Source organism: Coccinella septempunctata, chromosome 4, assembly GCF_907165205.1.
Source record: "Coccinella septempunctata chromosome 4, icCocSept1.1, whole genome shotgun sequence".
Lineage (NCBI taxonomy): Eukaryota > Metazoa > Arthropoda > Insecta > Coleoptera > Coccinellidae > Coccinella > Coccinella septempunctata.
In genome coordinates this window covers 13,842,505-13,866,578 of record NC_058192.1, presented here as the reverse complement: position 1 = coordinate 13,866,578, position 24,074 = coordinate 13,842,505, and the positions used below count along the sequence as shown (strand labels likewise).

Genomic DNA, 24,074 nt, shown 5'->3' with positions numbered 1-24,074 from the left:
TCATGTTGCCATGCAAAAAATTCGTGATTTAGGGTTTGAATTACTAGAACACCCCCCTTATTCACCAGATTTGGCTCCATCCAACTATCATATCTTTCCTCAACTGAAAAAAAGTTTGAAAAGTCGTAAATTTTCTTCCAATGAGGAGGTAATAAAAGCTGTGGAGGTCTGGTTTGCAGAGCAAGAAGAAACTTTTTTTTTTAAAGGTCTAGAGACGTTTCTGGTTCGCTGTAATAAATGGATCGAATCAAGAGGAGAATATGTTGAGTAATAAAATATTTTGACATTGAAATTTTGTTTGGTTCTATAATAGGCTAAAAATTTTTCAATTTATCCTCGTATGTCGTGTATATATTAGCCTTTTGAAATGTGGAAGGTTCCTGTGCCCTACTCTATAAAACTGCTTCAAAAATATTAAAACTTTCCTACTATCCCTGAGCAATCCTTGGTATATTTCTATCTGATGAAAGTAACGTTTCAATTCGAAATTTCAATATTTGCGAGTGGTAAGATCTGGCGCTCCTTATGGAGAACGGAATCCTCAGAAAACCCGCTCGAAAGTTTTCAATGATTAATTCCATATCCATTGTTCCCGCTCCTCAGCCACTGATTTCCAATTATCAGATTATCGTCCTGACCCAATTCCCGATATTCGCGATTTCCAAAAACGCTGCTTCGGCACTTTCCTCGAGGATTTCATCCACTGCTGTCGCGAAATCTGCAACTTGGTGAACTATAATTATAATTCATAAGCCGCTCTCGGAGCTGTGATATCTGATAACCCCGAAAGTTTGCGACTTATCAGATATGCCCTCGGGTAATCCCGAGGCTTTACGCGAAATTGAATTCTTCAGTTTCCTTTTTATCAATTTGACATCTTGATTTAAAATTCCCCCGGGCCACTTCGAGCCAGAATGTGACGACGAACTTCTTTTCGTGATTGTTTCTGGGTTAAATAAACTGCAGGAGTTTATACCACGGGACTTTCTCGCCATCTGTAAAAGGCGTAAAGGGGAAAAGACAGTGTGGTGTGGCCAGAACATTTGAACGATAAGTAGAAGTTACCAATATTACAATAGTTTCCACTTTCGTCGAAAAGATGGCAGTACTTAACGATCGTCTTTTTTCAATTTTACCAGGATACGAATTGTTGCCAATGGCGAAACTTTTCGAGAAATATTTTCATTTGGATATTGATAGAAGGGATAATTGCACCGCGGAAAGTTAATAACTTGAATGAATATTTGTTCTTCAATGAAAAAAATTATTAATTTTTTTTCCGTTTGACGAATAAAAAAAATTCTGCTTTTCCGAGATGACGAACTGATTGAATTGAATTATTATGAAAACCCCATGTAAAGTAGTGGTTTCTGACGTAAAATATTCATTTTCTCTTTTTGAACTGACCACTTAAGAGAGATGTAGACCCCTCTTAACGGGAAACGCCGAAAGTGCCGAAAGGGTTAAGCTTTTTCTTTGGGGTTGTATATTTTTTCAAACACTAGACCGTTAGATAATAAAGATATTGTTCCTTCCAAAAGGTTATTGAAAGAAATCACTCACAAATTTTCGTGCAGGACAACTATCGTGTGTTCCCGAAAGAACAAAAAAATTATGAGATTCATGACGACCATATTCCTTATCCCCGTGTCATTAACGTTTCAATGAATTCCAGCCACAAATAAAAAACTCGGCTAGACCACTGAGCGGTAAGCGAGATCTCTATCAGTAACGGCTTCTTCGATCGACGCTTTCATAGAAAATAGATCGTTTCCTGGGATTTTCGCATTCAATTGTGAAATAATTCAGCGGGCTCGAATTTTCCGTGAATCCGAGTGCATAAAATGAGCGGGATTCGGCGTTTTTACGGTTCCTTTGTGGGATGCTAGACTTCCCGGAATTTTTGATAGTTAGACGTACATTGACCGTCTGGCAGTGGCGAGGGTGATAGATGCTGGAATGTTTGTCCCGAACACACGGCTATAAATTTTGTACGCCAATCACAATGTTATCAATCGTCCATCCTCCCTTGCGCCATCTATATTGTCCATATTTCTCATTCGATCCTTTCTCATCTCATCCAATCGAAAGGGGTGGGATTGTTGAACTCTAAAATGATGAAAATCACGCTTAGAATCATGGATCGGATCCAATATCAAGAGCTGCGCTTTTGGAAGCTGATTTCAGCTTCTACTTCGTCGAACCCTACAGGGTAATTGTCCATGATAGAGGTCCATTTTCTGCATCAAACAGGCTTCTTGTGGCTGAAGGTCCCACATGGTTCATCGATAGCTCTATGCTGTCCACAGGCACTGAAGTGGGAGATTGTGGGACCACGATTCAACCAGTCTGTTCCCCTAGGAAGGAACTGTTCCATAGTGCAGGCTGAACAACAGTGTTAAGGACAACACAACAGACACTATTCTATTTTTATGGTGACTCCTCACTGTTCCAGGGTTTGAGTCTCTCCAACTGCATACGGATGAACCATGGACCACAATTTATCTTTTGCTTCAATAAATAGAGCTCCTTTCGATATGATACTAGAGTAGTAGTATTTCATAGGTACACTCTAATGGTCGTATACACCGTTTCTATAAGATAAGAGTTTTCAAACATAGCGACGTTGAAGCATAGTTTTTATGAACTAAAGACAGTTTGAGAAATAAATTTCTTTCAAAGAAACAGTGCATACGATCATAAAACAAAAAACAATGTACGGATTAAACTCTCAAATAAAAAAACAACGTCAAATTGAGGCACTGAAACATTTCAGTCAGCAAGGTGGCTCATTTTTGAAAAGCTTATATTAAGTTTTTATTAAACATTGTGACGATACCATTCGAACTGGGCTTATGCATTCGTTTTTTAGATTATCAGGCGTTCAATAAATCTTCACAAATGTGAGTTGAAAATTTTCGGAAGAACGCTGGAGAGAACGCCAAGCTTACGTGTATAATGCATATTTCCATACGGGAAGAGACATTTTCTGAAACCCTTTGTGGTTTATGTTGATATGGATACAGTCCTCGCCTGACTGCGTATTTTCATCATGCCCATTTTAACACCATCAACGAACCAAACGTCGTGCAAAGTGACACACATAGGACACATAAAAGACGTTTTCTGGCGCATCATCTCCACGCGCCCGGCAAAATGAATACTTATCTCCCAAGAAGCTGTCATTCGAACGTCAGATTACTCTTTCCAATCCAGTTTTACCCCGAAATGAGGAAACCAACAATGGACGTTTATCGCACATGCTAGTCCTCCGACGCGTCTATCCATTTCAACACACAACAGTGATGGATGTTGAAGTTTTTCTGGTTGTTCGCACTGTGACTATGAATTTTATTTGCAGGTGTGATGGCTCGAGCTGGCATGGCGCTGAGAAGAGGAACAAATCATGGAAATACTGAGTGAGTACCTTTTCAATGTTTGTCGTCATTTGAATACAGGGTGTGAATAAGATGGGAAACATTTTAATGTTTTCCAATGTTATAGTGGTCAGTTCAAAAAGAGAAGATGAAGATCTTACTTCAGAAACCACTAATTTATAAGGGATTTTCATTATAATTCAACTCAATGAGTTCCTCATCTCGGAAAGTCAGAAATTTTTTTATTCGTCAAACGAAAAGAAAAAAACTTTTTTTTTTCATTGAAGAACAAATATTCATTCATGCTATTAACTTTCCGAGGTGCAATTATCCCTTCTATGAAATTCAATATGAAAAAATTTCTCGAAAAGTCTCGGCATTGGCTACAATTCGTATCCTGGTGAAATTGAAAAGTTGAGTGCTGCCATCTTTTCTACGAAAGTTGAAACTATTGTAATATTCTTAACTTTTACTTATCGCTCAAGTGTACCGGCAACACCCCACATTCTGGTAGTCTTTCCCCCTTTACGTCTTATTCGAATGGGGAGAAAGTCCCGTGGTATAAATTCCTCTTGAGTTAAGAGAACACTTAGAGGATCACGAAAAACCCCCGTATGAAGTATCTAGGAGTTCTAGATTCTGATTCACAGGGGTTTTTTGAAATTTGAATGTGAATTAAAACCACTATATATCCTGAACGGAATCACCTATTTATCCGAAATTTGGAATGTAGATATCTTCCATGAGATTACAGAAAGCTGCAATTACATAAATTTGGACAGTTCTTAAAAGTTCGCGGAATCATAATGAACTTCATGGTTTCTCCGATATCGAATAATATTTTCTGGGACCTCATGGAAGCTATCTTCATTCCAAATTTTGGATAAATCGGAGATTCCGTTCAGGAGATACAGTGGTTTGAATTTCCATTCAAATTTAAAAACACCCTGTAAATCAAAATCTAGAACTCCTAGGGAGAACTACATCTGGAGGTTTTTCGTGAAACACTAGGTGTTCTCTATCTCACATCAAAATGTTTCCCATCTTAAATGCCTTAGGTGCTCTCATTTGGAAAAAAGAAATTCAAATGGCTCATGAATTTACTCTATGACCGGCGTTATTATACGTTTATTAATCATAAGAGTAAACTACTGCAATTGCTGCGCTGTCAATAGCATAGGCTTTAGGCAGTTTGAAAAACCTTTTCCAAACCATTTCCACAATGGGTACCTGATAGGAAAGGTTATAACTCCACCTCAAGACACCGGTTATGAGACTCGTTAGGATCTCATTAAACTACTTTTCTACTTTTTCTACGAAGAAGAAGAAAGATTCCAAGGTTAAAAAAACGAATTCAGACGAATTGATCCAAGTGGGGCAGAAATTCACGCCTCATAGGCCACCCCGAAGGTACGAAAATTCGCTGGGTCAACAACCGTCGACATTCCCGTAGCCCGATCGATCAAAAACCAATCATTGTTGTTTGACATCCCGTTCTATCTCCACGTGAAAACCAACGATGCATTTACCGTAGGAGGAAATATCAATTTCGAAACGTTCAAAAACATATTGGGGTGTGAAAATGGAATCGATCATTGCCCCCGCACTGTACGAACTTTATCCGCTGAGTGGAAAAATGGATAAAGACCCGTTAGTTATGTGGGTGTCGATATGGGAAAAACGGAAACCAAAACTGTCTGCGAATGGGACCGCCCTGCCGGTAGGTATGCGGGCGGTGGTTCTTTTAAATTTTATTTCCTTGGGAATAGTTTCACGCCCGGCTGGTTTCAGAAGTTGGCCCGCATCGAGCACGGTTCGTTTCGTGGATAAATGGAGAAACGGAAATCTCAATTTTCAGATTAGCTTATCCCAGGTGATATGAGAAGAGTACCCACTAAATACCGCTTTGAAAAACGAAGAAGAAATTACTGGAGCTGCATTAGTTATGCAATAAACTGCACTGATGTTATAAAGGGTGTTTCCAAGGGTAAATTTTGGCTGCCTTAATGCCTTCATCACCACACTACTGACAGCTAGACAGGGTATTTTTTAGTGAGATTTCACCCCGGCATGCCGTTAATTTTCTTTCAAACTATTATTTATCTTTGAATGAACAAAATATCGTTAGGAAATACGTTTCATTCTAGTTTCATATCACGTTTATTTTCGGTTTGTTATACCTAGCAACTATTCTCCTTGTAACCAAAGTTCTACGAATACGTAATTTAATGATAACGTTAGTGGAGGGTAAACACGAAATTCAACGTTGATGTAACGTTTATTATATCCTATTGATTGGACGATTAGGACACGTTTCATGTTGCTGGCTAAAGTCAAGGCTTGTTTAATCGTTTTTTTTTTGTCAACGTTGATGTAATGTTTCTTACTCCTACGCTGTAAAAGCACGATAACGACACGTTTCGTATTGACGGTTAGATTAACGTTTTATATTGAACGCTTATTGATTAGTTGTAGTAGTGATAAGGCTTTCGACCTTAAGGGTGAATCGGAGAGCGCTGGGGAAAATCATGGGACGCCTTGGAGTACCCAAAATATTCTTAGCACAGTGTAAAAGCCTTCATACCAAAAACACCGCTAGAATACAGTATAATGGCTCTATAACCGACCATTTCTTAACCAGCTCTGGAATAAAACAAGGCTACGTGTTAGCGCATTTACTGTTCAATATTTTCGCCATAGCTGATATGAGTATGTCTGTAAGAGGTGTGGGAATAAGATTCAGATTTGATGGAAGCCTATTTAACCTGAAGCGCCTCAGAGCAAAAACCCATTCAAAGTTTCTCACGGAACTTCAATATGCAGACCACTGCGCAGTTATAGCTAACAGCCCAGGATCTACAGATAATGCTGGACACCTATAAACATATATACGAAGCTTATGGCCTTACACTCAATATCGACAAAACCAAAATCCTGGTAAGTTCCACAAAGTTTCGAATGCAGAAGTCTTGCAACGCGCGAGTTGTACAATTGACACTCAAGTAACGAGGGCCCGACTCAGATGGTGCAGCCACATTCTGAGGATGCAAAACACAAGACTCCCCAAAATAGCTCTGTATGGCGAATTCACAGAGGTAGCCTGGAAACCAGGAGGCCGGTATAAGCGGTTTAAGGATATACTACATCAATCCTCAAAATCAGTTAATGCCAATCATAACTGGAAACAACTAGCGTTGGACAGGTCACAGTGGAGGTCTTTGGTACACAGTAATAATGGAGACTCGAGAAAGATACAGCGGCGGCCAGATCTGGTTGGTGACTATCCATGCCCGGAGTGTGGAAGGATCTGCAGGTCACGGTTGGGTCTCTTCAGTCACAGGAGGGCACACAGTCGCAATTAGCCCTAAGAAATTTCAAGTCTGCTCTCACCTTTAATCTTTTTTTTTGTCTTTTTGTAGATTTATTCCCGGTAACGGGATACAGCAATGAATGAATGAATGAATGCATTGCTTATAACTTTAAGCTACGATTCTTTCTCTTCGGTGGCTACAGTAACGAATTGATTTATGGTTCCTTATTCAACGTTTTGTTTCTTACTTCTCATTGAATATAAGTTGTAAATTCACGATAAAGACATGTTGATATAAACATTGTTTGCAATAGTAACGAGTCGAATCATATACGTTGATTATAGGTGAAATTAACGTGTGATTAAATTTAGGTTTCGAAAAACACGTTACAAAATTAAGCGGGTAATTTGTCTCTGGATCACTTGACCCATTTCCTGCAGATCTCATTCAGCCTTCAGAACGCACATCTTTCACGTACACCTACAGCGGCGTCGTTGCATAGACAGGCATCGCGGAGGAATAAAAGGCATCAGACAATTTATAACGCGCAGTCATTTAGTTGATTAGTTCAGAGATACGTCTCGCATTGTGCAGCCTTAATTGAAAGGGATCCGGAAGGCTTTTGAAATAAATCTCGCAAAGTTGGGAGTTTGTTTTGACTCCGCGCCTCAAAATAAACGTGACCAAACAGGCGTATTCTCACGAGCTAGACGCAGCGTTCCGTTTTGTCGTGTTTTAAGTAATTGCTGCTGCCGCCTTGGCATGGGATCGTTTTGGACTTAGCAAAGGAAATAGGTTGCTGAGGGGGATGTGTTGTGCTACTGAGTAGCAGTTTCAGCGTTGTGTCTGTATCTTATTGTGACGAAGACTATTATGCCGATGCCGTTTTCAGCGAGGATTTTTTCTGTGTTCATGCATGTGCTCCCTGCTGTAAACTGCATCTGAACACTTTGTAGTCATTATCAACAAGTCTTTCACAAAAATATTTGTTTCCCAGAGTTTTTCCATATTCACTCTCTTTAATTGAATTTATGCGCAATTATTATATTCACTCTATGAGAAGAGGCGATGTTATCAACAAGATTCGTTATATTATGCGCCTTTCAATCAGCCTTGGTGAAGATGATAACAGATCGCAACTGTTAGAGAACCTTTTAAATGATTTAAAGGATGAAAGATCATTATTCAAATTGTTAGGAAAAGAGTGATAGTTATAAAATTACAAAAATCGACATTATTTTATTAATTATTAATTAATTAGTATATTATTTCATATTACAAGAAAATGCGACGTTGTTCACCTGCTGTGACTGTCGGCGAACTCATTTTCGTGAACTTACTGTTACACTTCGTTTTTATATAGCGAACAGAATAATTCTATGTGGTAACCCACGTTCCCACTTCATCTGCAGAATCCATTCTGTCTTGAACTGTTGAAATATTGTTCGCCTGTTGTATAACAAGGGATTCTTCACAAACGACACTCGTAAATTCGAGTCACAGAGGACGATACAACATTTTCAGAGGGGAGACAAAAAATCATGATTTATTTCGCAGTTTTCGTATTTTCTTCAGGGTCCTAAGTTGGCGGAACTATACGTCAATTAAGAAACAGCAATACTTATGTGTTGAATCATAAATATAGTCGAGCAGACAAAAGGGTTTAGAAGAATCATCTTCATTCAATAGTCACAGAAAACATATTTGTCACTGGTTATTACTTATTAGTAAGCATTGAATATTAAACCCTCAATGTTAGCAGCTTATTCTCTTTGCAGTGTGTGACAGTTTTTCTGCAATAAACTCCCACCAATAATTTTTTATTCTGGAACGGTTCCTAGCGTTGACAACCTTGAAATTTCTCATCATTACGACTGAGAAAACGAAATAAAATGGCCAGTGATTTATTATCCTTTTCACCCTACTCGCTGACCTATAACTGAATCAATGAGCCAACTAGAGCAGCCCGCCATTTTTCATCGATCCCCTTAATGCCAAGAATAATGAGTGGCTTCACGTGTAACTGATTCGCCCATTGTATCGGACGCGATTTTCGGTTCTAAATGGACGTAATGGGCAACGCGTCCGGTTTCCCATTCACCGATTCGCCGCGCTGAACGTTCCTCTGATCGCTTTGTCTTGGCACAATATGATATCATTGACAGACAATTCGACTTAGTGGCAGAATTTGTGGTCCATGGTTAGCTACGCGTTATATCCGTTTAAAAACCAATTATTAACTATACTTCCAGAATATTTCATATGAAGACAGGGCGATGATGAACAGCCACCACAAGAATTTTGCATTCACATGCTATATAAATTGCCTTCCACAATTTTGTTCCTCATCTATGTTCCACAGTACATGAGTTTCATACTGTAAGAACTCATCAATCAATCAAGTGTACTCAGGCACTCCATAATATTCATATTCATATTATTCTGATTCTCCATAGGTACCGAAGTACCACTCAGTGGCTTGGAGAATCAGTTGTGTTCTGTGTAGGCTTTGTTACTGTGTACCTTAGCCACAGCACTGTTAATTTGAACCCAACAGTGAATCGTACCCGTTTTTTTTTGGTGTAGCAGGGGTAAAATCTGAAGACAGACGAACACACCCTCTCCTGAGGGGGAACAGTGTGGGGATTCTCACTCTCTTGAGCTCGAGACTCACTAAAAACCGTTAACAGCTTCTTCATAGGTTCCGGGCATTTTGCCTATTAACCAGTTGACTCTTATGGTTTCTGGACTCTCACACGATCATAGTCAGTTGTATGCTGCCTATACCTTTCATAGGTTAAGCTCTTCTTTGGTTACTTAAAATCCTCAACTGATCTCTCGGTCTTCGGTGGTAGGTTCTTGACCTTCTAGCTTCTTCTGTTGGATCGTAGTCGACTAATCTTCGTAGTTCCTCATTTGGGTGTTGTTTGGCTTTGTCGAATATCCTTTCCGCCTTTCTCTTCATAAATTCTGAAACTGGTTCCCATTCCAAGTCCTTGTAGATTTGTTTGTTCCTAACAAACCAGGGTACATCCATCGCCATTCTAAGGAGTTTATTCTCAGTGGCCTGTATTCTCTTGATGTGGGTCTTGCCTGCGAAGCCCCATGCCGCCGATCCATATGTGAGTTGTGGTCGCGCGATAGTTTTAATCATCGTCAACTTGATGTTCTTATTCATATGACTTCTTCTGCCTATGAGTGGATAAAGTCTACTCATTGCGGCTTTTGTTTTATCAACTGCACATTTGATGTGGTTTTTCCATGTACGTCCTCTGTCAAGCTTCACTCCTAGGTATGTTGCTTCATTTTTCCATTCAACCTCTTCTCCACCAACTTCAAGGTTTTCTTCCATCCTCAATCTTCTCTTTTGCAGTAATATTGCTTGAGTCTTTCTTCCATTGATTTTGGATTTTCCATTTGATGCACCATTTGAGTAATTCATCTATGGCTTTCTGCAGTCTCTGGTGTATGATCTCTGGGCGTCGCGTCGATGTCTGAACGCTATTCCGGTGTCATCTGCGTACAAGGTGAGCATATTTCTAGCCCGTATGGACTAGACTAGAAAATTCCTTCTCTAGCCCGGGATCGAACTCAGTACCTTGCGGTTGCGAATTAGTGAGCCGACGCTTCTAACCACCAAACTGCGGACGCTGTTCAACCATCCTATATGATATACACATTATACACATCAGCAGAAGCAAAGGTTTTGTGTCTTGTGTTAGTTGGGCGCCCACATAATTGAAATGGCAGGATTCATTGATACATACAGATGAGCCACCTATCGCCAGGTAAGTGAATGTGCTACCTAGAGCGCGCCTACCGTTTGCAGATCCCTGTCAGATGGGTAAGAGCTCTACGTAATGTAATGGAGACTCGCCACATCACATTCAAATTTGGAAAGGTGGCAAACTCCAAAAACGTGACGTCTACAGCAGGAATAATATTTCCCACTGATTTTGTGTCACTAGAATTCATCAAAGATTGTTATGGTAACAATGTCGAAGTTCTATCTTTGATAAGTTTTTGAGAATAAATTTATTTTAACGTCCAGTTTCATTCGAAGTCCTTTCTGTTTGAAACTTCCTTTAGTTTCATTTTAAGAAGGGTTAAAGGAAGCTTTAAAATTAAAGGGATTCCAAGTCCTGACCGTTAGTATTTTTGTGGATTGGTGGAATCAGTCTGTGTCGACAATTATAAATATTTTTAGTTATTGCTCCTCTTTCTACTATTCTTGCGCCTGGTGTCAAACGTCAAAATGATCAACATTTTAACGATTTTGTCAAAGGTAGATAATAAGACCAAGGGACCTCTGGAGTAATATTTAGGGATTCATAACTTGTGTTGTGGTTGCCGATTACTACTTCTACTGCTGCCTCTTAAGGTGGCCTAAATACCATTCAATTGCCTCATCTAGAGGGCTGTTCACCTTGCTGTTCACTCATCATCTTGCAGCAAAAACAACTCACGTCCTCATATTCGTCTTCCAAACGTGCCAGGAACTGAAATGTAAATTGCAAGAAATGTTTGATTGCAAATGTTATCGTTTCATGGGGCTACTATATGGCCAAAACATTATGTTGGTGAGTATATTTTTCAGGTATAACTAGTTTTCTTTAGTAGATGGCAGTAGTAAACCTCATTGCTTTCGTAGTCTGAAAAATTTCATATCCATTCTTAACTACTTTCATCCATCTTCTTCAGTTTTCTAATAATTCTAGTATTCTCATTACGGAATTCTGTGCACGAAAATATAAATAAGGAACTACTCCAAGCCTAGTCGATTATTATAGCGGGCGTGCAAGGTCCCAAATTGAAATTCGTTATTTAAAAGGGCGCTTAAGAAAGTTTCGAGTATATTTTCCCCGATGAAGAATTCATGAAACGTAGAAAGTACGTGATCATATTTTCGGCCAATGGCGAAAGTTCGCAGGGAATTTGTTGTTGGCCGTATGAATTATTTCGTAGTCGTGTCAACTTGAGAGCCTTCAAGCTGTCCTATATAATTTTTCCCAGAAACATTATTTGTGACACCATGAAATTGGAAGGGTCGGTATCAAAAAATAACGATACAGGATAAGCTCTCATTCAATCAATCTTCTTTTCATTGTTGGTGGTCCATATTGTAAAGGAAGAAAACAATTTTTAAATTTGAAAGAAACATCTAGCTACTTCAAAAAACCATGATGCTTACTTCAAATTTTCATAAATCGAAAACTAATTGAGAATAAATCTTGTGTTGAAAAGATTCATTCAGAAACTTTGTGGCAGTACATTTGTTTCCAAGATATGCCTAGATGACTGAGAGGAATGTTTCTCGCCATATACATTAAATATTATAAGAATTCTTTCAAAGAAGATGTCGCTAAAAATCTCAGTCACCCGTGAGTGACCCTCTTCCCTTCGTTTCAAAGAAATAACCATAACTGCGAGCTGGCCATTGTGTGGAAAATGACTTCATTTAACACCAAAATCGATGAGTTCTGATTTCCTCAACAATCCTCGAAGGTTACTCAGGTGGAATCCACATACTCGTCGGATTCCGGTTCAAAGAGCAGAAAGTTTAGGGTCGTCCAGATGACCTCTCGACCGGTGGTGTGGAGTGACCACACGCAGGGACTATGGCCCTTATCTGCATCCACGCACTTGGAGGGGTCCGAAATTGCAAGAACCGGATGTCTTCGAGATGCGTTCCCAATGATCCCACTTGAATTTGGGATTCACAAAATGGGACATCGAAGGGTTTCCAGCTATGCATCCTCGCAAATGTTGAACGAGATATATTTGACTCGTTGGGGATAAGTTGTGAGGTTAGTACTTCTCACAAAATGGGCAAAATACCTGCCTTAAAATTTTAACAATATTCGTTCTCAATCTCTCATTTTGATGACTTTACTTACAGAAGACTATATCCCAAAAGTTAGTATAGGTAATTTGCGTTTTTATATACGATAGGTGACTTATTGATCGAACTCGAGTTGGGAGAGTTCAGCTCTGTTTCATTGAAAATATGATACTTTCTGACTCTTCGAAATATTTATTTATTTAGTACAAACGGCAGTGCCACTTTACATATGCCATAAGACGATTTTCGGGCATTGCAAAACAAATTTGTTTTTCCACGACCTGAGCGATTGAATCAATTGTGTGAATACAGAATTTGATGAGAACCCTATGTGAATGTGACAATAACTGTCATTTTCTGTTGACAAATTGATTCTTTACTAAATCGTCAAAATTTTACGAGTGAATTAGGTACGTGGTTTGAATGCGACCTAGATGAGGCCATCAAACTGAGGTCGACGAAAACATGTAATATGCACCTCATCAAAATACTGTCTCGCCTGCTTGCTATCCTCGACTGCGCCTTGGCTATCAATTTGCAGGCTCGACTGTAATAGACAGTTTTTCGTCCCTGGTACATAAATAACCATATATTCCAATATTTGGCAGTTATTTGCAAATTCAAAGTTGTTTCAAGTCCAATTGACTTTTATATTTATATTTTTAGTCAAATATTGGAGATCGGTTACTATTCAAACGATATAGTGACAGTCTCTAACTCGAAATAAATACAGTTATACAAAAACAGTTTTTTTATTGTAAATATGTTCTGACAGGTCGATAAGTATTTTGAATTGAGCTTAAATTATAAATTTAAGAAAATGATAATTAACTCGGAGTTTTACTACCCGATGATATGAATATCAACAAGTGTTACTATCTGAATTGAGCTGGTCAATCTGCCATCGTCAGGGCCACTAAATGAAGAACGTTCCACCGAAGAAAAGCAGATGCTGACTGAGGTTTCGGTTTCATTGGGTTTCTATCTGGAGGGGATTGATTCGGATCTCGTTTCATACTAGGAGGCGCTCGAATACTACTTGATAATACCCAGTAGCGTCTGCCAGTAGGCAATTAGAGTCCATCAATTCCAAACGATTTTCCATCGGAGAAGAAACTGTGTTGCTCTGACGAGGTTGAATGAGACCGAAACCATGGTCAGTGGAACGTTCTGCATTCGGTAGCCCTAACGATGGCACATTATCTAGCCCAATTCAGATCGTAACTCTTGTTGATATACAGGGTGGGCAAAATTCGTTGTCTACTGAGGGGATCTCGAGAACTATAGCAGATAGAAGAAAACGGATGACATATTCTCGAACTCTTTTTTCGTGACTAATCCAAATTTAAAAACAGAATCGGCCTATCATTATTAGATTTCGAGTTATAAACGAAAATTAAGATTTGGACGATTCCGAAAAGTTCTCATAACTTTTTTGTCTTTGAAGTTACAGATTTGAAACTCGAACCTTCTTAGGCACTCTCATACATAGAATCTACTGACAAAATTTTTTTTTTCCAATTCAAAAATGAAGAATTCAATAAAAGTTTGCATTTGAAGAAAATTAAAGTTCACCTAATGATTCGAAATGAAAATTCATCAGTGGATTCTACGTTAAAAAGTGCCTATAGAAGGTTCAAGTTTCAGGTTTGTAACTTCAAAGACAAAAAAATTATGAGAACTTTACAAAACAAATTATACCTCATCATACAACTTTTTTCTATTAGTTGTATGATGAGGTATAATTTAATTCGTGTTTTGTATATGATTGATAAATGCCTTCTTTTTAGCCTTGAGAAAGGAACAACATAGTTCCGAAACGTTGGCGAATTCATAAGAGATTGTTTTTGAACCTGTCCAAATTCCTGAGGTAACAGCATTTTTGAATTTCCTTAACTTTTGTGGAGCAGTATACTAATTATTTTTTTCATTTTATTCGATTGAGCACTTTTGCAGTCATGGCGCTCTGAATCAGGCATTATTTGTTGGGCCCCTCGTATAATGCGCCACCATCAATATGCCCCTTCCCGGCCTTCCCTCCCTCGTTTGATCCCGCCGCCACCAGCATCATATAAAACTCCCGGCTGTTCATTATTCAGAGAACTCCAAAAGGAATCAACCACGCGAACCGGTGAAAAATACACCTGGCTTATCCCGATCCCTCCCCGTCTTCCTGCGATCTCCCGATCCTCGATCGTCGGCGAAACTGAAGACAAATTTCACCGGCGAGCACGTTGATTAGGCGGCATCTTATCTCGCCGTAAACGGGAAATCGATAACGACTGGGTCGTTCGGTTCTTTCGACGTCCTGCGGGAGCCGTAACGCGGGCACTCAAACAAAAACTCGTGTCGTGCTCGGGAAGAATTCCTGGCTGCGTGACCGTTATACCCGGCACATTACCGTAAACACGAGTCGCCTGCTCTTGTGAATTTACTGAAAATGGAGTTTTTACGGCGGGAGGGGTTGTTCAACGCCTGCAGGAGTTATGGAACGATGTGCGTTGAAGTTGAGGAATTAGATGAGCCAATTCCGACGCTAAGGGATGTGTTGGTGCGTTTGCGTGTGTTTCACTAGATTCTGATGGACGATTGTGTTCCTACAAGAAAAAATGTATACAACCAACCTTCAGGCTATCCCAACCAAAACATTACCATCTATAACCCCACTTTCTGTCCAGAGAAACCTTTGAACGGGTCAATTTAAGGTAGAAGGAGATGTGTTCGACAAGGGTTTCACTCACCCAACTCCATTGTCCTCCAGTGAAATCCATTTCTTCAATTATTTTCACAAGGGCCGGTTTACATGCTCGAGACATTTGATCAGGCAGAATGCAGAACCAGATCGTCCTCACTTTTGAATTATTGAATTTTCGAAAAATCATCTTCTTGGACGGGACTCACGACCTCCGACACTGAGCTACCCGAAGAACAGGTTCCATTCATGGCAGGAAACAACTTGTCCGGGAATTATATAAATATCTTACCTTATTTCACACATTCAAGCAATTTTTCCAATTCTATTCTTTCCGATATGTGGTATGTAGTGTACAAGGTTGGTCCTACGGGAGGAGAGGGGTAAAGGGGGTAATTACTCCCCCAGAACCCATAACGAATTCGATTTTTTAAATTTTTCATATAAAACTAAGGAGAAACAATATTAAAATGAAATGAAAAGGAGAGATTCCTTGTTTAATTTTAAGATAAAAAAAATGGGACTGCAAATGCTACCTAGAGATACCTACAGGGTGATATTTGAAGTTTTATCAAACTGCCAGAGATCTCTGCTGTCATGGGAGTGCCGTAATACCATAAAGCAACTGGCCAGAGACAACGAAGTGACTCTACTATGGGTACCAGGGCACTGTGGTGTTGCAGGAAACGAGAAAGCAGATGAACTTGCAAAAAAAACATCGAGGTTGATACCTGCTGGACCTGAGCATTTCTGTGGGCTTGAAATGGAAAATACCAATACAAGGCAGCGGTCCAACAATGGGAGTTGAACAACAGATCAACCCACTCCTGGACTTCCTCAGTCAAAGAAATTCGTGATGATTTCAGCAACCTATACCAAAAAAACTGCTAAAGCTGTTACGAGCTGAGCTTCGGGTGATGGTGGGACTGGTGGCAGGGCACTGTCGGTACAAATACCATTTGTACTGTATGGGAAAGTCAGTAGATGAGATTTGTAGGCAGTGTGGATCAATCAGAAGTAGAAACAGTTGAACACATGGTATGCAAGTGAGCTGGCGGACCTAAGAACCACTCATATGGGGAAACGGGTCCCGGTTACTCACGAGGTAACGGCTAAGGCCCCTAAGGATGTTGTCAGTTTTATCAACACCATTGACGACCTGCTTGGGTTCCTATGAATGAGTAGGGTAGAGAAAAGATCTGCATGGTCGCAGTTCCCGCAAGGCTAATAGATCCACAACAACCCCGGTTCAAATAATAATACATAATAATATTTCTTAATTTGAAATTTCAATTGTTCTTTCACTTACTACCCCCCCCTCAGAAAATAATTCTAGGACCGCCCTTGGTAGTGAATGAATAGCAAGAACTGAAAAACCAGCGGGTAATAAGTTGGAGAAACAGGTGTTCGGACCTACACATAACCGATGCGCATGCCCATGAAGCTTGAATATCTTTCAGTGGCTCATGGGAAGTGGCATGCGCGAGCTAATTTGCGGAAATGGCTCAAGCGTCAAATGCGCGTACTCACTGGCGAGTTGAACCTGCAACGGCTTTAAAAATCCCATAAAATTTTACGACGTTCCTCGTTCGTTGCAGGATTCGAAGCGATCCGAGACTTGCCACGCTCGAAGAAGCGGACAAACGTGCACACTGAGGCCTGCCGCAGACATGCAACTTTTCAGTTGCGCAACAGTTTGATTGCAAGCGGTTCTAAGGCGCACACATCGGCAATCGCTTAGTAGCACTGACATGGTAGTCATGGCACATACATGACCAAGGCGATGCAAAATTTTCAGATATCGCACATCTGAGTGCGATATCAGTCGGTTGCGTGAAAATATGTCATTCTCAGTTCATATCTGAAAATAATGCATCGCCTTTGTCATGTATGTACCATGTCAGTGCTACGCTACTTTGGTGACGAATCATCAGTTAAGGATGATACAAAATGTATCAATAATTTTCCTAGAATAGTTGTATGGTTTTGTAATAGATCTCACGGTGTTTCACTATGGTCATTTTATTCTGCTCAAGATTATGCGAACTAAATCTCCTCCCCAAAATATGCAAATATTTTTTTGCAATTTGGTTTCTGAAAATTGAAATCTTCATAATTATTATTATTATATTGATTCTAATTAAACTCTCAAAATACTTGCTCTCGGGTGGAAAGACCCCTTGAAACCTTATCTCTCATAAAAGTCGATATCTCGAAAAGGTCCTCCGATTTTTTCCAATATTGAGACTTGTTGAATTTTTTCCAGTGGCATCAATATGCCTACCAATTGAACAAAAAACTGAATTGCCAATGGCATCTCCAGGTGGGTGAAGTAAAAACTGTAATTAAATTTTAGTCAATTATGGATTTTCATCAAGTATCGGTCAAATCAATTCAATAATTTCAATAAAACACACTTATAGGAAGGATACTAATGGAACATATTACGTTCCATACATAATTCCGATATCACAAAAAAACCATTTCCTCTTGCATTCTTACTCGAATTCTCGAATAAACCCTAGCTGGGTTTTTGGGAATTCAATTATTCACATTGGAAGATTCATCAAAATAAAAATATTCTTTACTGGAAACGGTTCTCCAGGTGCAAAGTTTTCAACAATATCAATTCATCCGATTGGAATATTCCGGTTACTCAGAGATTTAAGAATATTGAATGTTCTCTTACTCAGATCAAGTTGTTCAGTCTTCGCCATATGAATGGCTGAAAATCTCCCTAAAGTCTTCAAAGTTCGAAAACTTTCCTGTTCTAAAAGAGCCGCTTCTGCTATTGGTATAATAATTGTGTTTTACTGCACTGTGCTTGGGAGGTTGGAAGTACATAGGTTCTAGAAGAAAAAGAACGGATCTTAGACATCAGCACGTATACCATATACTTAAAACTGGAATGGCTTTTTAATTTTTCATAGCGAGATTCATTTCACCTCGACCGGATATGAAAAGTTACTTATAACGACTTGCGAGGTATAACAAACTTTATTTACTGTTGGTATCATAAAAAGCAGAGTCAAGATAGAACTCTACATATCTTCAGAAGGGCGAGGATTTGTTCAACGATTGGTTACAAATTGAGTCTTGAGAATATATCAACCCTGAGATGTGGTGCCTGAGAGTCATTTTACTGAGTAACTGTTCTAAACTTCGGGCACAGCTACTTATTGATACACCTCCTCAGTCCCTTCATTCAGTGCAATAAAAAATCAACAAAATGAACATCTCAATAGCATTTTCAGGGAGTGAAGGTATAGCAAAAAATAGGTTTTGAGAGATATATGAACTCTCTTCTTATGATTCTTATGAATCTTACATCGGTTAGCTCATCAGTTTCTCGAAATTAATCCACAGATAGAGTTATAATTTAGTGCCCAAAATACATTGTTTCCATTCCATCTACGGATTAACAATGTTTTTATTAGCGACTACATCGATATTCGTTCTTTTCATTTTCTGTCGTCACATCGATCGTTAATCCAGTTTTTCTCTACATCACAAAAAGATCGAACCAGAGTCAATTTAATTTGGTTTGTTCTGTTGAGATGCAGTTGGAATGCACCATCTCGGATTGTTTGTTGAATTGGAGTTGAAGTAAACTAATCGACTTTAAAGAACGAACGCGGTTATTTGGAGATCTCGATCTTTATTGCTCGCCGAGAAACACAGATTGATTTTCTGGGATTAATGGGCTTCAGGGATGTGAAATTTCAGATAAACATCGACGTTTCAAAAATTCTTAACGACATGACAGTTGATTCTCGTCATTGTCTGGAAATACCATGAAAAATAAAGTGGCATAATACTTATCCGGCATTCACTATTAATGCTATGAATTTAAATAATTTACTCTGCAGTTTCGAAAAAAAATATCTCTTGAATGGTGGCACTTCTGACACCCCCAATCCAAGGTTAAAATCAGTAGGTAGCTGAATTTACTGGGCATTTTCTATACACTTCCTGTGTCTTCAGTGAAAGAGGTCGTATGTAGAAACAAAAGGTCAGAAAAATCGAAACCTTTGATGCGAAAATTTGAGTAGGGGATTTGATTATTTTTATCCTCAATTCCAAACTGCTCATCGGAAATATTAGGTAAACCAAAACGTACTTATAATCTGATCCATCTCCTAAATAATGATAAGCGTTCAAGGATTAGTGTGGTCTAACAATCCTACTTGTAGGAGATAACAATACCGCACTCTTGTCCGCAGGATACGTTGACCAACCAAATTTACACTGCGGTCCATATAATTGAATTCTGAATGTGCAGAAACAACCCAACCGCTACTGGAATATACAAATACGAACCCCGTTTGGGGCGGGTAAACCCCCAAATGGCAATTGTGATTTATAATACCCCCGTATAATAATGTCTGTATATTCGAATACCGATAGCGGTGGAGTATATTAATGTACCGCTATAAGCTACTTACTGGAGTCATAAATTTGGGACGATATCGGTGGTGGAGGACCAAAAAAAAAGTTTTGTTCGCGGTGGTAGTTGGATATCAATACTACTATTTTCCGCTAGAGGGTGTTTCTGACACAATGTGAAACTCACGGAAATAAGTCATTCAACCAAAAATCGCCAATATTAAATATTCAAGATAGTGGAGTTACCATCCCCCCAAGTCCATTGCGATTCCATTAAAATTAAAGTGGGGGAATGAAATTTGACGCTGGACACTGCAAAACAGATAAGTGAGCAGTCATTGTTCACAATGATTCAGTATATTTGAGACTATCTGAATACTTATTGTTGTTTTTTTTTTGAAAAAATGGTCAGGTTGAAACAGTGTTAATCAATTGAGACACGTAGGTATTATCCGAAGTGGTTGTGAAATTTTGATGACAGTCAAACTAATGGTGATAACAATTCTAAATTGTTTTCAAAATTCGTAATGTTTTTGATTTATTGATAATTATTGAGTGAGGTTTCAGGGATGAAATGACAAATTTATATTCTTTTTCATAAAAGAATCAATCTATTCGGGCGATTTCATAAAATTGTATATTTCATACTCTGTCGCCTGTTCTATCTAGAAAATATATGTGTACCCCTCCTCCAAAGCATTTTTTTCCACCATACCATTCCGAAAAACGAGCTCACAACACGTTTATTCACACGTATGCCCGATGTTAATAATTAAGGGAGCTCACTGAAACTGTCGTGATACGGAAAATGTTAATCTTTGGACCTCATTCGAAGTCACGCGAATATCGTAAAAGTTTTGTTTTGATGGTATCTCAAATGGTGCCAGGGGTATTTTCGTCATTATGTGCGTGACTATTGAAATGAACGAATCAGCGGTTCTTTTCTGAGGTGTTCATTCAAAATGCTTAATTAATTTGGAAATTTTCCCTAGTTGACTTGATAATTCTTTCGTTTCTCACAGCTCGTATTTTCCTAATGGTATGAGATAGGAAGCATGTGAAGTTTAATATTCAGTTTCGTTTTGGAAAGAAAAACATTTGAAAAATCTACCAATTTCATTTTATTCAGGGAAATATTCAGAAAAATATCACATCATTGATGCCTTTTTCGAATTAGATTTTCCAAGTCTGAATTCGATATAGAATCATTCGGGGTAACTGAGCGCAGAGGGTAAGTGTGTGCAGTGCGTATATCTTGACTATGCAATGTATGAATGAGGGGTTCATTTGGGTGAGGCAGGGGCGCAGAATCGCCAAATTAGTTTTTCATAGGAGTGCGCCGTGTGATGTTTCGTTAACTTTTTATTTGCAATCAATCAAATTCACTAGTTTTCTTGTTAATTTTTATCATATCTGCAAATTCTGCCAGTTCCAAGTTCCGAGTGCGACAGTGTTAAACAATATTTTATTCGATCATGCGCATATTAATCCAAATATATAATGAAAATTATATATTCTGTTAGCTGTTCAACTCTATAAGAACGTCAATTCACATTTTGGCTTACTGGGGAAAGTGTGCGCGGGTAAGTGTGCGCATAGATTCATTATATGGGCATTAGTTCAGTGAGGAATAAATTATGACATTGTTGATTTTCTTGGTTAAGACTCAATCAATATTGTCCAATTTTTCAGAAAAATATGAAGAGCTACAAACAGGAGAATGTATCAAGCGTTTTGTTCACCAGGAATGGTGGCACGAAAATAATGCACCGCTTGTAAAAAAGCGCTTCTGTATTGACTGTATAAACACCATTTCTCTAATATTGTAACATTTTCATGATATTATTTTGTAATTTGTTTTGATTGTGTGGTTCACTTAGCACTGCGTTCACTTACCCCGTGTGGATGCGCACACTTACCCGCAATACGGGGCATGTGAACGCACTCCGACTTTCACTATTAAATTTTCTTTCGCGAAAAAAAAAAGGTTTTTGTTTGTTTGCTTTCTGATGTTTTTTTATAGATTAGAAAATTCTCTATCTCTAATATGTTTTAATTTTCCTAGCGTCAATATTTGAAACATGGTATGGCTTGAAAGGCAAAAGTGCGCACAGTTGCCCCGAATGACTCTACATACTATATGATTATTATGGACTTAGCAAAGAAAACATCCTATATCGAAAATGAATCACATCTCGCCTTATCAGACAAAAAAAATAACCTATTTCGATTAAAACCTATGTTGGTTCGTTTGTATGTTCGTGCATCATAATATTTATCATACCCTTCTTAGTTCATTTTTTAATTCTTATCACCAATTGATAGTTACTCATTTAATTTCTTAATGATGAACGTGGAAACTGTTGAAATGCTCGTAAATGTTCGGGTCTCAAGTTATCTGTAGCCACATTTCACAGAGTGATTGTACAGACGATTTGCAATAAAAATGTTCAATTATCCGTTGTGAAGTTAATATTTCGTACCGTTTTACAATTTTTTCACTCAAAACAAGGCATATTTTGAAAACTGTAATCCTAGTCGGAACTCTTTCCTTTGGTGTACAATGAATTTTGATTGTCATGATAGTTTTTAAGTTGTGCTGTGTTTAGTGGAAATGTGTGAAACGTTACAAAATATAACTTGATATCGAAAGATAATTTGATTATATACGAAATTTTCTGTTGAAAATTGCCTCTAGAATGAAATTCAGCTAGAGATATCTTGCATACCCTGGGTATTATCATCTTATAATATAGTTTCAATTTGTTGAACTTTTTCGAATCTTAATCATGTTCCTTCATTTCGTTGTCAACGTAAAAATAACTTTGTTTGTCATTTCCGATAAGATGAATCACAAGCATATTATCCTCTCAACAGCATCAAACAAATCCACATCAACTCTTTCCAGTCGAATGTTAACAGTATCCCTTTCGACTTTCTGAAAATAACTCGGCTTTCGTCATTACGTAAAACAATATCCGTTATTTCGCTGGAGCGTTCAACTTTTTGTTATTCTCTCTTCGAGAACTTTTACTTTTTTGACGGGGAACACATGCTTCATCCGTTGTTCTATATTTCGTGGAAAAATCGTTGTTAACGTTCTTGCCGAGTATGAGTCCAGGAAGGCTATATTTCTTCTTGACGCTGTTTTTTTTTCGGGAGAGAATAACGAATAGATGAGGGAACGGAAAGTTTTCTTGCACTTGCTTGGAAGAAAAATTTGGACAGCTTCACCCAATTTTCTGGTTGCTACACGGTCTAGGCCAGAAAATTTTCACACACTGATGATCGTTAACCAAAAAGAGTCCTCCTTTTGAGGAAATGTTGAACTATTTCTGTACAGCACTATTTTGTTTGTTGTCAAAGGATTTCTGGGCATAAGGAATGATATTCGTTGATTTTTAGGTTCGAGCAAGAAGGTTGCACACGAAAATTTGTGTCTGACTCTTTTCTTAGCTTCTACAAAAAAAGTGTTATTGTTTCTTGTGTTTCGCATGCAACTTTCAATAAATTTCGAAGCCTTTTAAAGGGTCTTTCCACTAACGACATAACCAAATGATTCTATTCGATGATATTCTCTTCCAGAATATAATCGTGCAATTAGAGATCAAATCAATATTTGGTAGTCGAACTATCAATCCCGATATCAGATTCCCCGGAGCTTGCATCTGACATTTCCGTTAATAAGCGGATTATTGAAGGCGGTTCATTTCGACTGAGCCAAATCTACCATCGATAATTGACGCAACCCCACGAGAAATATAAGATTTATCGCAGTTCGACAAAAGCGGCAGAAAAAGAAGGTCATAAATCAGCAGCTTTTTCATAGACGTGCCGCGCCGCTTCACTGTATCTGTTCTTGAATAAGATATCTGTTCATGATCGGAACGGATGAATGTTATTTGTTGGTGCGTTGTATGTGGGAACTTGGGGTGGAGTTTTAGGGAAGGATCAAAAGGGGGCAAATATTTTTATCCCATTTATCCATTAAACTTTTGAGCTTTCATTGTGGATGGGAGTGTAAGTTTTCGATATTTTATCATTAAGTATAGTATTTTCCAACAATTTGCGATGTTTCAATATACAGAGTGTCTAAACAAAGCACGCAACCTTTTATAACTTGTCACATCGACAATAAAACACATTAGTCTAGAGGATTCTATATGGTTCAACCATCCTACTCTTGAAAAACAGAATTTCTAGGCTTCTTTCAGCAACAGAAAGCTTATAAAAAAATTACATCTAATGGGGAATTCTCCTCAATTTGGGTTATCACTACATATGCAAATTTAAACTGAATAATTATGAGTTTCATTCATGATTTCTTCAAATTTACCGCGGAAACTATTCAAAATCATTCTTCAAAAATGGGGTTTTAAAATTTAAATCGCTTGGTTCCGAGTTTACGATTTGGCAACAGCGTCTACCAGACAATGAAAAGAACAATGTCCGATCAGCTTGTTTAT

General features: G+C 38.5%; 1 protein-coding gene across 1 annotated transcript in view; it reads left to right on the top strand.

Moving 5' to 3' along the window:
* LOC123310726 overlaps nucleotides 1–24,074 on the top strand; it is a 274,289-nt gene that overhangs the window by 171,395 nt on the left and 78,820 nt on the right. The window contains exon 3 of the mRNA XM_044894357.1: nucleotides 3,362–3,419. Within this exon, the coding sequence (XP_044750292.1) occupies nucleotides 3,367–3,419 (53 nt within the window). The 5' untranslated portion in view covers nucleotides 3,362–3,366. The remainder of the gene's footprint in view (nucleotides 1–3,361; nucleotides 3,420–24,074) is intronic.